Source organism: Pectinophora gossypiella, chromosome 7, assembly GCF_024362695.1.
Source record: "Pectinophora gossypiella chromosome 7, ilPecGoss1.1, whole genome shotgun sequence".
In the NCBI taxonomy this organism is placed as follows: domain Eukaryota; kingdom Metazoa; phylum Arthropoda; class Insecta; order Lepidoptera; family Gelechiidae; genus Pectinophora; species Pectinophora gossypiella.
In genome coordinates, this window is record NC_065410.1 from 16,923,406 (window position 1) to 16,940,000 (window position 16,595).

The 16,595-nt window shown below is 43.2% G+C and overlaps 1 protein-coding gene across 8 annotated transcripts in view; it reads right to left on the minus strand.

Moving 5' to 3' along the window:
* Positions 1-16,595, minus strand: part of LOC126368378 (embryonic polarity protein dorsal) — a 70,935-nt gene that overhangs the window by 43,414 nt on the left and 10,926 nt on the right. For all 8 annotated transcript variants that reach the window (XR_007566580.1, XR_007566579.1, XR_007566578.1 and 5 more), the window contains 2 exons: positions 10,589-10,660; positions 5,938-6,079 (listed from right to left, as the gene is read on the minus strand). Coding sequence is in view for 5 of the 8 variants with exons in the window: in XM_050012326.1 (XP_049868283.1) it covers positions 5,938-6,079; positions 10,589-10,660 (214 nt within the window). In the remaining 3 variants the exon portion in view is untranslated. The remainder of the gene's footprint in view (positions 1-5,937; positions 6,080-10,588; positions 10,661-16,595) is intronic.

The following is a 16,595-nucleotide window of genomic DNA, read 5'->3' on the forward strand; positions in this document are numbered from 1 at the left end:
CCTTACTTTGACATCATCTAAATTGGATAATTGGGTAAAAAGTTATGATAAAAAAACGAAAAAATGAAACTTTAAACGGCTTTTTCTCGAAATGGCCTTTTGGCGCTTACGTAATTTTGCCTTTCCAGTGACGATATGATAAGGACTATTTACTTGTAGACTAATGCGCGGACGCATGCCATATTTGATAACCTTATGGATTATGGGACCCAGGATATTATCCCTATTATTTTTGATGCAATTGTGGTAAACTGGAAGTGTGTTCTTAGAAATGAGGTTATATTCAGCGCAGACGCCGGCCGCCCACAGCAGACATTAGCAACTTGCGGCGTGTGCGCAGATTGCAAAGCGCTAATCAATCCTGTACACACGGCTTACTGAGAAACTTTCTTGACAACTTTCTTGCATACTTTACTATAATTATACTATATTACATTTAGAAAGTTTTAGGCATAGACAAATAGAAAAACTTCGCTGATCTATCATTCCGCGCTTCCCATTAGTCCTCAAAAGCTGACGGCCATTTAATACTAAAATATGACCCAGAGGGGGTGAAGTCGGTACCCGATACGAATTTGTGCGGGGCGGACAATTATCGTTCTATATGTAGGTAGACACTGTATAAATCATCTGGAAAAGACGTATGAGGCCTGATGATGATGATGGTATAGGTATAATTATGTGTGCGTGGAAGGAAACGAAAGTAAAAATGTCTGTGGTTCTCCATTCAGAAACCCACAAACTTTTGAAGCGCGGATTTTTGTTCAATAAAACGTACGGGAAATACGCCGGCAGCTTCCAACATATCGCCCATATGGCAGTTATCCGAGTATCTGTAGTTTACATAACCCGAGGCCGATAACCTTTGAAATATTCAAATGTGATGATACGTATTATAATGTAGCCAGCTTGCACGCTAGCGCCATTGGTGGCTTAGTTCTGTGATTATATTTAAACGCATCTCTGAGATAAATGTGACTTTTTGAGTTGAGAACATCAGCATTAGGCTGCTTGACAACCTAGACAACAGATTTGTGCAAGTCTCAGAATGATAACTAAGTGCGAGTGCTCGTTGGAGTGCTCGTCTCTTGAAACCATAGAGCAACACGGACCTCCGCGGAACATAGTGATTATATTCTCTTTGCTAGTCAATTGAAAATCTTTTTAAGTACTAATTTTTTTTATGGAATTTGAAAGTCTTCAATTTCCTCTCCTGATCCTCACCTGTTCCAAATTCCGTTCCCTATCCGGTATATTTTATTATTGAAAAGTTTCCTCGTTTTAACGACTGCACAATAATAATATGAAATGCCACAATGATACCACGATAATTATCATTGAAGACCAAGATCACTCTCAAGATTTGTAATTGGCGCATCGCTAACCGCGGAAGCCAGAAGAAAAAAAAGCGGTCAAACGTCGTACTCATTGTTACTTAATTCATCAAATCAAAATCAAATATAGAGGTACTTTATTGCACACAAACAAAACATACCAACATTTATAAAACATTTAGCAACAGTACAAATGGGCGGCCTTATAGCAATTCATCATTGTAATTGGAAAATAAATTAAAAAGTAAAATGCCACAAATATTTGATCATGTTAGACTGGCTTCTATTTCTTGATTAGCGTTTTATAACTTTTAACCGAGCCAACTGCCTATTTCAAACAAGAAATAAGTCTATCTTATATCTGTATGCAACTATGTATTACTTTATGGTGCAATAATGGAGTAGTGTTGATTTGTAAGTTCCCGATTGAGGAAACAATAACACTTCCAAACCGGCATCGGGTTTGGTTTCTTCAACAATCCACTGTTGTTTACATTCCTTTGATAAAAATGATAAAAATGTCTGGTATTGAATGTGTTCCTCTAGTTATTAAATAACTTGTAATTTATATCCTCATTGGTTTTTAAAAGATGTGTTGCTGTTGCAGTTTCTTGTCATTTCTTCTCCTCAGCCATAACACCTTGCGAAATGACGTAAATTCAAAAATGTTACATTGACCTTCAACAAGTTTATCCATGATAATTACGTTGAATAAATGATTCTGATTTCTGATTTTTGGTTTAGTGCGAAGTTCATATAAATAGCCTCTATGGTCCTGTGGTTCACCGTCATCATCATCATCTCCCTGCGCTTATCCCACTCTAGTGGCATCGGCACAACATGTACTACTCTTCCATTCATTTCTGTCACTCATCATCTCAGTACTCACACCTTCCACACACATATCTTTCTTTACACAATCCATCCACACTTTCTTGGGTCGTCCCCTACCCCTATATCCATCCACATTCCTACTCATAACTTTCCTCGTTATATGCCTTTCATCCCTCCTCATTACATGCCCATACCATGCTAACCAATCTTTACTGACACGGTTGGCTACTAACCTAGGTAGTATATTAGGTAGTATTCTAATACACACATACCTCTACAATCTTGGAACCTTAAAAATAGTGTGAATAGGTATTTACTGGGCAAACGTACTATCTTAGACCACATCTTCAATAACCATCTGGTGAGATTGAGGTCAAACTGTTTTACAAAGTTAAAGACAAAGTTATATACATAAATAAATTCACGCCTTTTTCTCACTGGGGTAAACAGAAACTATGGAATTCCATTTGCTTCGATCCTGACATCTCACAACAAAAAAAAAGACAGATTATATACAAATACTGGATGTAATAATATCAGCCCGAAGAACCCAGGTGTCCATACCCACATATCTAGTTAAGTGAGCCAGTGAGGTCATCGACTTGTCCTTGCGGCATCCTTGCGCTTGCGCACAGCTATCGAGGTCTACCCCAGTTTGCAAACTGGTATTGAATACTGCGACTCGATTCATTTCGCATAACGATTCGAATGATTCGAGGAAAGAGCGTTCTTTTATTATTTTTTAAGATTGTCTTTTTGTGTGTCCGATCATCTTGCGTTCTCTGTCCTCAGTAACTCTCAATATTTGCTTATTTTCCCTTACTCTTATTAGCGTTCTTTGATTCTTGTTAAATGACTAAATATTAGAGACTCATTGCTGCAGACAACCTGTTCAAACAGTTTCGCAGGGCATTTATGAATTGTGTATTTAGTATTAAGATTGAATAAATAAATAGGTAACAGAACCCGCGGCTGGCAGCCTGCCATACTCCTATATCACCATGATGTAGTATCCGCTTCATTGGTCATACCACAGATCGCAAGGGAATGACCCACTTGCGGAACTGGCTTAGCCTTTCGCGGCAATTGAAAATTCAATGGTTTTCGTTCCACTTTGTACTTTATTTGCCTTTATGGCAAGGTTGCTCTGTTGCTGTACATTTAATGGTGCTAATTCCTGTAAACACCATCTAATTTTATTTTAAGTTATATCTGTCATTTTCATATCCGCCGAAAAGGAAAGGGACGGGTAATCGACAAGCGTAATATTTATGGAACACACGTCAATTTTAAGCACAAATCTAAAACGGCCGTCTAAAAATTTTACATTGGCTAATAACCCGACAGAATTATGTTGACAGCACACGTCAAATGGTTTGCATACCAGCGAGATACCTTTTTGATTCGCCCGGGTTATTTATTAATTTACTTATTTTTCCTAAAATTAAGAGCTGTGAATCATCCGTCCTTTTCCTTTTCGGCGGATAAGAAAATGACAGGTATAGCTTAAAGTAAAATTAGGAGGTGTCTGCAGGAATCGGGGCCATTATGTATCTGCGTGCGAGGTTTTTTTTTTTATAATAGGGGCAAACGAACAAATGGATCGCCTGATGGAAAGCACTTACCGTCGCCCATTGATACCCGCAACACCAGGAGGGTTTCAAGTGCGTTGCTAGCCCTTTAGATTGGAATACGCTCTTTGCTGCTGCTTTTTTCTGAGTTTCCTGCCCTTCACCTTCTTCATCTCTTATGTGGGTTATATTGACCTCATCAACCATGTTGCCAAGGTTACTATTGAACCGCCTAAAGCCCCGATAATGGCTCATGTAACGACTAAATACTTGCTTAAGTAGCGTTACGTTTACATGCCTTCCGAAGCAAAGATTTTCTTACTTTCAGACAATTGGGTGACCAGTCTGCTATGGCTACTGACTAGGGATCAGAATTTTTATGATAGTTCCCCAACAGGAATAGAATCTGGGTCTTCCAGATCGAGAGACCATCGGTTATTTAACCAGCATTATAAAACTGAAAATAGTAGTTATTTGTAAATATCGTGTGAGTAATTTTCTTATATCTTATCTGTTATTTCGCCCGTTTAAAACTTTTTCTAAGCGTGGATTTCAATTAAAAAGATAGAGACAGCGCATACAACCCGTCGCATGTATTTACTGGCCACTCCGCAAGAAATACAACCTAGCGATAAGTAATTACTATCAGTAATTACAGTTCAATAGCGTCGTAAATACTCTGATACAGGATCGTCATTCAACGATTACTCAGCATTTGTGTTTCACTACAAGTACTTAACTCTATGTAAGGGAACGTCGACCTTACTATCAAAACTGAAATAGAATAAAACTATCGTTAAAAACCAATTGACGAACAAAATTATGACGTGTTACAATGACGTAGGTATTAAAATAGCGTTTGATGGTGTATATTTCTAGGGATAGGTAATATAAATGTGCCTATGGAATATTTCGAAGTACTAAGAATAGAAAACGTGTATGAGCAAAAAATAACGATGAAATAATGCTTTAATATATCTTCACACTTGTTACCGAGCGACAACGGCATCTTACCTGTACTAAGGTATAAATAAAAATGTTGAATTAAAGTGTTGGGAATAGATTGATGTCAAACAAGAATAAAGATTCTGGGGGCTTAGGCAAGTTTTAAAACTTGAAACGATTTCGAAAAGCGACAGTGACTGTAATAAAATTGTTACGGGATTGACATAAGGTGACATATGGATCCTCCCTTTATGAGATTTACAATTAACTGAAAATGTTCCAACATGGACCATTTCTGAGAAAGTAAATAGATACTTATCGCCCTCGCCATTTTCAGCAAAACTTACTCACTCTGACAAAGATAATGGTGCTAATTCCTGTAAATACCATCTAATTTTATTTTAAGTTATATCTGTCATTTTCTTATCCGCCGAAAAGAAAAGGGACGGGTAATCGACAAGCATAAAATTTATGGAACACACGTAAATTTTAAGCACAAATCTAAACCAACCGTCTAAAAATTTTACATCAGTCAATAACCCGACACATTCATTTACTCATTCTTCCTAAAATTAAGAGCTGTGAATCATCCGTCCCTTTCCTTTTCGACGGATATGAAAATGACGGATATAACTTAAAATAAAATTAGGCGGTGTCTGCAGGAATCGGGGCCATTATGTAATTAAAATAACATCTTCTGTGGTTATAATGTTCTCGTGACTATACTTATGCCGTGCATGGATGGCACACACAAAATAAGTCTTCATAAAACACGCGTCGTCATAAAATGCCGTATATATGCAATATTTTCGAATTAAGTCGCCATCTTTATTGCCGATCTAGTAAACGCAGCAAATAATACCAAACAGAAAATTCTGACACTCCGTCCACTCAGCTCCTCCTAAAGGGGACTCATAACACGTGGGCAGTGTTGTAAGGTCGATGATCGACATCGCCAACTCCGGTAGATGATCATGATGACGATGTTATGAATACCTCTTGTGTTATAGCATAGTAATTATCTATGACAGCTGTCAAAATCGTACAATTTACTGTACTGTGTATAGTTGCAAAAGAATTCAAAAAGTGACAGCGACAAAAATGTATGGGATTGACAAAGGTGACATGTCAATCCCATATACATTTATCACTGACACGACTGTCACTGTCGTTTGGCAAACTTGGCAAAGCTCCTTATTCGCATCATGCCAGAGCACAAGAACTATAATGTTAATAAAGTAGCTTGTACTCACCGTAGCGCCTTGCTAGCCGGCTGCTCGACGATCCTTACGAAGGGCCCCCCGTGCGGGGCCGGCGCGCGCGCCATGCTGTCCTCTACGGCCGCGTCGGCCACGCCCGCGGCGAACGACGGGTCCGCGAGCGATATCGCCTCGACTGCAACACGTCAACCATGTCACTAAACAATATAACTTTACGGTCACGAGCATTAATGTGTATACACTTTGGTACAATGTCACATTAACTTTTTTGACAAATTGAACTGTAAGTCTCATTAAATGTCAAATATGTTAGTGCGACAGAGTCCTAAAGTGGGTACATTATATTGCTCATGACTGTACCTGTCCCGTGCGAATTAACTGCACTTTTTGTTAATAAGCAACGAAAGTATCAAGAGGTGTATAGTTTGTTATGACGTGTTTTTTTTTTATTGATTTGCCGCAGATGACTATTTGGTCAGACAAATGGGGAGCACTGAGAACTCTCACCAACAGGACAACACACGACGTCGTCCGAGTTTCCCTAAAACAAATTATTAATTTAAGCTACCAATTCTTGCCAATCCCGGTTTCGTGGGATTCTTTCAATACAAAAGTGCCATCCATATTAGTCAACCGGTGAATCTTAGGCAAATAAGAACACCCCATGACTGTTAATGAGATATAAAAGAAAACGATTCGATAAATCGCTGGTATGCGCCCGAGATATGATCAAATCCACTGTTTCCGTCCAGGCAAGTTAGAAACTAATTATAAATTACACGTACCAACGCATCGTGCATACATTTACATGATTTTAAACAACATACTTTGTAACTGGCAGTTCTAAGAACATTGTACGTAACTACAGAATACAGCAATTAACAATACATGTGAACAAATAAAAAAATATTTCGGAGAATTTGCCAATTTTAAGAAATATGGTCATTATGACTAATTATTATTTTATTTCCATACAATAGGAAAAACAAATACTTTTTAATATACTAGTATGTGAATTAAGAATAATAAATACTATATCTATTAATATAACTTAATGCATTATACATATCTGAAAATAAGCGTTGTGGCACTCTTTCAATGTCGGAGTGTCACAACATTTTGCTGACCTGATGTCCCTTTTCTTTTTAGAGATAAGGTTTTTTATTATTTTGTTCACTCCTCTACGCTGTGCACCCACTTACTTATTTCTAAAATAAATGACTTTCTTTCTTCTTTCTATATAAATATTATGACCGTGCTGTAGGTTCTGTCATATATCCAAATAATAACACTTTAGGTGAAATATTCAATGTTTACGTGATTCTCAAGTCGGAACATCGACAGTCTAAGCATCTAGTAATAAAACCTAGTTCTAGAGACGATTACATTAGAGATAAGTCAGTTTAGATTGCTTTGGAAACCTTCGTGCAGTTGGCAAAACCCTTCAGAAGGTAAAAGATCCGTTATAAGTACTTGAAATAAACGCATTTTGTACCTACGTTCGATATTTGTGAAGTGAATATGCATAGTGTGTATTGTCAAAAACAAACGACGGTCAAATAGCAGTAGTGTGACAAGCCACATAGTATGGTAAACATTTTGACAATAATAACCAGTTTCCTTCACCACACCACAAAAGGTGATTAATTTTCGCAAAAACCTATCCATAAATTATTACTGTCCGTTCTCTGAAAGCCATCTATATCTGAGTACATAATTATTAGTATTTACCTTTACATAATAATCATAATATTAAGAGGCATAACAAGTAATTTTCCTGCTTACTGAAGTAAAAGCACTCAAGTTCAAAGCTCAGTCAATTAATTTTCACGTTTGCAAAATTGATTTTCCTCCCATTGTTTCAGAACGCAAATTAGCATACTCACCTGTATCTATGCCTACACATATACTACCTATTATTTTAAGTCAGATGAATAATACTTATTTTATAATATTAAAAACTGGGTTTTCCGTCAGTTACGACAATGGTGAAATAACAGGCAAAGGTAGGCGAGCATCGACAGCCTGTAATATTTGTGCGAGGAAGTTTCCTGAATTCTATGGCGTCAGTCCATTGATGGATAGGGCTAATCAAAATACAGTACGGTAAGAATGCAAAGAGCTGTAGTTTGCAGTGCTAACGAGGTACTTTCCAATCAGCGTTCCCCAAAAACACGATAGATGGCGTATGTTAAGTTTTTTCTTCGTTTAAACTTCTAATTTAGAATAGAATAGAAATAGTTTATTATGAAAGGACGCCACACACAAAAAAAAGACAACAACATCATATGAAATTCCAACTAAAACAATTACAAAAAAGCAAGATGTTATTCGAAATGACCATAAGGTGGTGGTGGACGTCTTGAGATAAAAGGGCCTCACTCAGCACAAGTCGCGGCGTGAACCACGACGCTGATATTATGGATAACAGACACATGCATCTTGTATCTTTGTTTTTGGGTATAAATAGTGACCCTTTTTATTACACCACGGTACAATTACAACATCCACCCATTATTATTCGGATCAAAATAAAGAGAAGCAATATAGTGATCCAATATCAAACAACAATTAGTTTTATATATGCTTCTGCCATTACATTACATTTTTGAATAATTATGTACCTCAGGTACATACCTCTTAGAGTGTATATGTATAATATTAGCAGTTATCATTTTCATTTCGGATACTTGATCAATTATTCCTCGTAATGTATACCTCTCTCTGGCTACCCCTTCGGACATATAGGCGTGATGCTATGTTATGTTAAGCTCTCAGAATAGAAAAGGTACATTTTTCTGGAAAAGAACCGTACTTTTTACCCAACTACGTTCTTGTCAAAGTCTGCATTGGCAAGTGTAGATATTGTGATTTAGTCAAGCAATTACCATATTTCGTCTTCGATTCGATTACTCATGAACTAAAATGGTTCTGCCCAGATGGGCGCGTGTTTAGTAAATTTCCATGATGCGTGGTCAAGAAACAAAAGAAAAAAGTTGAAATGAACAATGTTGCTAGTTACTATGTTATGTCTAGTCTAACAACATATTTATTGGCGATCGATACACTGGCAACTTGTATACAGAATCCCATTTATCTTATAAATAAAACATTCTTCTTCGTTTTATTTTCTGGCTATTTATAACTCCGCCCGCACATTTACATAGTTAATATATTTTACCTAAGGTATGTATTCACGTGACCTATCAATGGAACAATAAATAACCATACCAATAGTACCTACATCATAAGGTCATTATTCGCGTAACATATTTAAATTATGTAAGCAAATATATTCTTCGTCAATACGGAATAGGATCTTCTATGTGTTCATCTGTTTATCAGCTTAAGTTAGGGACTCCCTGACATAGGCGATGGCCTGGACTTGCCACCGTGTGAATCATTATTACAGGCGGATCACCTGATTGTCCAAAAAGTAAGATGATACGTGCTTCGGAAGGCACGCGGTTACTACTTACTGATGTAAGAAAGTAGTTGTTACATAAGTCATGTCAGGGACCTTTTCCTGTTTCATACAGGCACGCCTGTTCAGAGTAGATCGTATTAAGCCTTTTTAAGGACATCCCCAATTTGGAATACTTTCTATTTGAAATATTCCAAAGGTTCCTTTACAAGCTTCTAAGTATCAACCAATGTTCATAATTATAAAGAGGACAGTCGAGATATACTTAGATATCTCGACTGTCCTCTTGAAGAAAGGCTTGACATCATCAGACTAGTTTAAAAAAAAAAAAAAACAAACATCTCGGTCCCTTTCTGGTTATTATCGGCAGAGTAAGTGTACCTTACAATTATCGCTTCTTTTATACCTATACAAGATGTGTATGAATCTTTTATGAATGTATGAAGGTAGAGCGTTTATTGGTCATTGCAGTCTGAAACTGGCTTGTTGACGTCAAAAACTATTTTAATTGCTTTGTTCTACAGGGAAAAATATACAAATACGTCATAGAGTTTCTCGCGAATACACTTCGGTTCACTCTATAGGTATTCCGTATTCCTACTCTTGTTTCTTTTCAAGAATCAGTTGGTAACAGTTACTCTCACTAACATAAGCTCACGACTACATCCCAATTGAGGTAGGCAGACGTACAATCAAAGAGCAAAAGTGCAGTCACTGAGCCCAGCGAATTATTTGTAAACAGTGGTGAAATTATGAACCATTAGTTGTCACAATTATAAAATTTATGTTTTTGTAGGTGTTTTTGGTCTATTACAGAAACGATATTTAGTGCAATCAGTTAATTTATTACTTTGCAAGAAACTGATTGGCCTTTTGCAGCTTATTGTACATCCATCATCGGAGAACTTAGTTCACCTTTACACCTCACCGAGTTTTCTGCTACACTATTTCAAATTAAACACCAACAAGTCTTGATAATGTATATTCTTTTCTTTTCCTTTTATTTTTCATGCGATCACATCTTCTTTAAACCGTTAGCTCTCTAAGTGCCATTGTTTTAATCGATGTTGCCATGTTACAAATCATATTTTCCCAAATCGATATTTTATTTTAACAAACATCAGATAGCAGTAACCGAACTACTTAAATACATTTTATTACTCTAACAACTACTACACTTACGAACGTCAATTTTTAAGTGTAAATATTTTGTTTTTCTATCGCAATCTTATGAAGAGTTTATTTGATAACGGTACTTACAAACATCACTAATATTCAGGTTGGTGCGTTGTTCCCCGTCATTGTGGTCTAACACATCGGGTGAGCTGCCCTCTGCAACAAAACAACAACATTCTTTAACAACCGCATTAGTTGTGACAACGGGGGCCTTAAAAAAGCCACATTGAAGCAATTCATCTAAAAAGAATAGAATAGAAATAGTTTATTATAAAAGGACGCCACACACAAAAAGAAAGACAACAATATCATATCAAATTTCCACTAAAACAGTTACAAAAAAAGCAAGAAGGATGTTAGTCGAAATGATCATAAGGTGGTGGTGGACGTCCTGAGATAAAAGGGCCTCACTCAGCACAAGTCGCGGCGTGAACCACGACGCTGATATTATGTGGACCCTATTGGGTGACGCTAAAAAAAAGCCAATTTGTAATTTGACATTTGCGCAACGCCAACAAATTTCAAACAGCAATATTGCTTTTTTAGGTGAACGACGAACGTTCCAGGCTCTACATTCCGCAAAAACAGTATAGATGGCGTTGTACATATTAAACGTATTTTTATCATTTACATTTTATCACGTTTTTCTATGCTTTAGGTTGTTTTTTTTTTTCATATAAAAAAAAACTGATTTGACTAGTTGGAAACTACCCTATTTTATTGTTAGCACCACAACAATAACAACGAATTTAGTCTCGTTATTAGCATTAATTTATGGTTCGGACGAGTTTTTGTATTAATCGATATAAAATATATGATACATATAATGGAGGTCTTATTTACGGTGTTAGTGTTATAATACCACGCCAGGACCTTTTAGTGGGCGAGATGCTTTCCATAGTGTACTTAAAACACGCTCAACCAATAAGATGCTAAATGATAGTGAAGTTAGTCTATTATGATAGTTAAGTTAATAATAGTTATATTGTAGTCTGTGGTGTGTATGTGATTGGTCTGTCTCCAAGAATATTTTAAAAACTTTTAACGCTTATAATCTTCTCTTATCGTATGGGTTGTGAGGTGGAATACCAGCCTCATCAACCCTGGTGTCAGGGTTATGATTGAGCCGCCAAAGGCCCCTGATATGGCTCACGTAACGATTATTTACTTACATCAGTAAATAGTAACCGGGACCTTAACGTGCCTTCCGAAGCACGGATCATCTTACTTTCGGACAATCAGGTGATCAGCCTGTAATGTTCTAACCAAACTAGGGATCACAAAGTGATTTTTGTGATATGTCCCCACCGGGATTCGAACCCGAGGCCTCCGGATCGTGAGTCCAACGCTCAACCACTGGACCACAGAGGCCGTTACGCTTATAATTATAAACAATAATTACTAAACAGAAAATTCTAAAATTACTTTACTTTAAACACAAAACAACATACAGTTATCTACAAAAAGAAAAACTCCTCCAAAGTATCACACCGAGGCAAAGTGCTCAAAAGACCGGCAGCATTTCCCCTTTGAACAGCTAAACCAACCCTTTGACAAAATTAGCTGCCAGCCCTCGTGGGTTACCTCGACGAGACGTTTCGAAAGGTCAGGTAAAGTTTTCTTTAATATTATATCTAAATATATAAAAGGAGAAACTGACTGACTGACATATCAACGTACAGCCTAAACGGCTAAACGTAGGCACTTGAAATTTGGAAGGGACGTAGCTTAGTTACAGTAGAGGTGCACTAAGAAAGGAAATCCCGAAATTCCCACGGGAACGGTAATTAGCGGAAAAATCCTTTTGTATGAAAAATCTAAACCGCTTAAGTTAGACGCTTGAAATTTGGCATGCAGGTACCTAAGTAAACTTAAAGTTTAGTTGCAACAGGATATTTCAGGATGATAATTGAAGGAGGCTAGGGCCTCTGTACAGCCCAACCCCCCCCAGCTGGAGGAGAAAGACCAGCAGACAGGCGCTGCTCTTGAGAAGGTTGTGAGGACTTCACTGGAGACCATCACAATGGTCGCCACAAAGTCCTCTAATCTCAAGGGGACATATGTCCGGGCCCTTAAAGACGCAGTCAAAGGGATTCAGGAGGCGGTGTCCCTAATAAGAGCCCGGTCCATGTCAGAGGAAGTCGTGCGGCTGGAGGCTGCCAACTCTCGGCTAGTGAAAGAGGTCGCTGACCTCCGTCGCGACCTGCAAGAGCTGCGTCAGCGCCCAGCCCAACCGTCGGAGCCAGGTCTACGGCAAGTACTGGAGGAGGTTTCCCGTGCCAATGTCGAAGCGTTCGGCACCATGCTGAACGCAAGACTGGCGGGAATCGAGGATCGCCTCCTCCCAGAACCGCGACGTCGGCCCCCGCTTGCAGCGGACATCAGAGCAGCCAGGGCAGACCCTGCTCATAAAGAGCCAGCAGGGGCCCCGGCCGCCTCTACCAGTAATGGGCAAACCACCGGTCAGCGAGGTAAAACGGCCCGAAAGGTGGTTGGCAATGACAGCCAAGCTTCTCCGGCCCCCCCTCCTGCGGGAAAGAAAGGGAAGGGCAAGAAGAAGAGGATGGCGGCAAAGGAAGCTGCAGAGGCACGAGGCTCGATTGCCCCCACACCGGCGGAGGTGCCATGGACCACGGTTATTGGCCGAAAGGCCAAGAGCAAGGCGGCAAAAGCTGCCAAGAAGCCGCAAAAAGCCCAGCTCACGGCACAAAAGAAAAACAAACTCCGGACACCAAAAACGGCAGCGGTCACTCTGACCCTAGTGCCCGGAGCGGAGGACAGGGGGATCTCCTATGCCTCCATACTCTCCGATGCAAAGCAGCGCGTCCGTCTTGCGGACCTCAACATTGACAGTTTGAGATTCCGCAGGGCAGCGACGGGAGCGCGCATGCTGGAAATTGGCGGGGAGAACCCAGCCGAAAAAGCGGATGCCCTGGCAAATAAATTGAGGGAAGTCCTCAGCCCGGAAGCAGTCCGAGTCGCCAGGCCTGTGAAGTGCGCGGAAATCCGCGTCACAGACCTGGACGACTCGGTCGACGCTATCGAGGTAGTGGACGCGGTAGCTAGGGAGGGGGGATGCCCGGCCGACACGATTAAGTGCGGAAGGGTAGTTTTCGGCCCGAGAGGCGACGGAGCGCTCTGGCTTAGTTGCCCGATAGCCGCTGCCAAAAAGGTGACGGATACTGGTCGCGTCCTGGTAGGCTGGACTTCGGCCAGGGTGAGGCTCCTTGGCCCCAGACCAATGCGGTGCTATCGCTGCTTGGAGTCAGGGCACGTGGGCGTCAAGTGCTCTTGTGAGGTTGACCGCAGCAGGCTCTGCTTCCGTTGCGGCCAACCGGACCATAAGGCACGAGACTGTGACGCCGAGCCCAATTGCCCTGTCTGTGCGGCAGCGGGCAAACCGGCGGCTCATTCAATTGGCGGCGGCGGATGCATTTCTGCCGTCAAAAAGCCGACCGACACGGCCCCAAAGAAGAAAGTGCCGAATCGGAAGGGGCACAAGGCCAAGAAGACCAGAGAGGAGCGGATGGACACCAATCCATAAATGGCATCCATCCGTTACCTGCAGGCCAATATCAACCACTGCGCCAGGGCACAGGACCTTTTGGCCCAAACCATGGCGGAGTGGTCGATAAGCGTGGCGGTAGTCGCCGAGCCATATGTGATCCCTGCTCGAGACGACTGGGCAGGTGACCACGGCAATTCGGTCGCCATTGTTGCTCCCGCAGCTGGCGGCTCCCCTCCCTTCGATAAGGTAGCGAAGGGCAGGGGATGCGTCCTGGCTGTTGTGGGAGGGGTCGCAGTCGTGGGGGTCTATTTTCCGCCGAGCTGGCATTTTGTTGACTTTGAGCGGGCCCTCGCTGAGGTTAGCGCATTAATCGCGCAGGTCCCCTCTCTCCCCGTGATCGTCGCGGGGGACTTCAATGCCAAGTCAGTGGCTTGGGGATCACCCGCGACTAACGCGAGAGGAGTGGAGCTGGAAGATTGGGCGGCGATTTCGGGCCTGGTGATCCTGAACAGAGGCACTGAGAACACCTGCGTTCGCCAACAGGGGGGGTCAATCGTGGACCTCACGTTCGCGACCCCTTCCATGGCCCGAAGAATCCAAAGGTGGAAGGTGGAGGTAGACGTGGAGACACTGTCGGATCATCGATATATCAGCTTCGATGTCTCTACGTCTTCCTCCACAATGGCGTCTGTGGTCCGGTCCTCTGCTGGGGATGGCCCTCGATGGGTGTTGGGGAAGCTTGACCGAGAGCTGGCTGAGGAAGCGGCTCTGGTGGAGAGCTGGCTGGCGGACACCTCCAACCCTACCGAGGATGTGGACGCGGGAGCGGAGCTGCTCGGCGCATCGCTAACTAACATCTGCAATGCGTCGATGCCCAGAGCGAGACCGCTCCCACCTCGTAAGCAGGTGTACTGGTGGCACGCCGAGCTGCGCGAATTACGCAAAGCTTGCGTCGTTGCACGCCGCGTCTACACGAGGTACCGAAGGCGTCGCATCCGTGACAGGCCTCTGGAGGTTGCCCTGTACGCCGAATACAGGACCGCCTGTAGTGCCCTCCAGACGGCCATATCACGAGCCAAACAGGAGTCCTGGGAAGAGTGGCTTGCCATCCTAAACCGGGACCCTTGGGGCAGACCATATCGGGCAGTAAGGCGGAAGCTCCGGCCCTGGGCTCCGCCACTCACCACGACTCTCGAACCCCAGTTGGTTGAGAGCGTGGTGCAAACGCTGTTTCCGAGTCGGGCGTGGTCTGCCCGGCCTGTGACCGTCACGGATGAGGAGGAGGTGCGGCCCGTGTCTGAGGCGGAGTTGCGGTACGCCGCGGTTAAACTCCGCCTCAAAAAGACCGCTCCTGGGCTGGATGGGGTGCCGGGGCGAGTGCTGGCCCTAGCGCTTTCGGAGCTGGGGAGCCAATTTCGGGCCCTATTTACCCAGTGCCTGGCACAGGGTCGCTTCCCCAGCTCCTGGAAGGAGGGAAAACTTGTCCTCCTCAGGAAGGACAGCCGTCCGGCGGATCAGCCGTCTGCATACCGGCCGATCGTGTTGCTCGGCGAGACAAGCAAGCTCTTTGAGCGCGTGCTCGTTCATCGTCTCGCTGAGCATATAGATCTACATCACACCCAGTTTGGGTTCCGTGTTGGCCGGTCTACCATCGACGCCATTACCCGCGTCAAAGAGCAGGCGGAAGAGGCGGTCGCCCAGGGTGACGTGTTGTTGGCTGTATCGTTGGACATATCCAACGCCTTCAACACGCTCCCCTGGGAGGCGGTCATGTCGGCATTGGACCGGTTCGAGGTTCCCGGCCACCTGCAAAGGTTGGTCCGGGACTATTTCGAGGGAAGGACGGTGGCGTTCCCGACGCGGAACGGATGGGCTCGTCGGGTTATGTCGTGCGGTGTTCCACAGGGTTCGGTCCTGGGACCGTTCCTGTGGAACATCGGGTACGACTGGGTGTTGCGCGGGGCCACGTTGCGGAGGGTCAACGTAACTTGTTACGCTGACGATACTCTCGTGTCGGCCCGCGGCAGCACCCACCGAGAAGCCGGCGTCCTCGCCACGGCGGGTGTAGCGCAGGTGGTGCGCCGTATACGGCTTTTGGGCCTCGAGGTGGCCTTGCACAAGTCTGAGGCCCTAGCGTTCCATAGGCCTCGGAACGCGCCACCTCCCAACGCCCACATTGTGGTCGGCGGAACCTCCATCGCCATCGGGTCGACGATGAAGTACCTAGGACTCATCCTCGATGGCAGATGGAGGTTTGAAGAGCACTTCCGGCGCTTGGTCCCGAAACTGGTGGCTGCAGCCGGAGCTCTTGGAAGCGTCCTCCCGAACCTGGGAGGTCCCGAAGGGTCGTGCCGCCATCTGTATATGGGGGTGGTGCGCTCTATGGCACTGTACGGTGCGCCCATATGGGCGGAGTCCCTAAGCGTCCGGAATCGGACCCTGCTGCGACGACCGCAGCGGGTCATGGCGCTTAGAGTGGCCCGGGCATACCGTACAGTGTCGTACACAGCGGCCTGTCTAATAGCGGGCAGTCCGCCGTGGGAACTTGAGGCGCGAGTTCTCGCGGCGGTCTATAGACGGCGC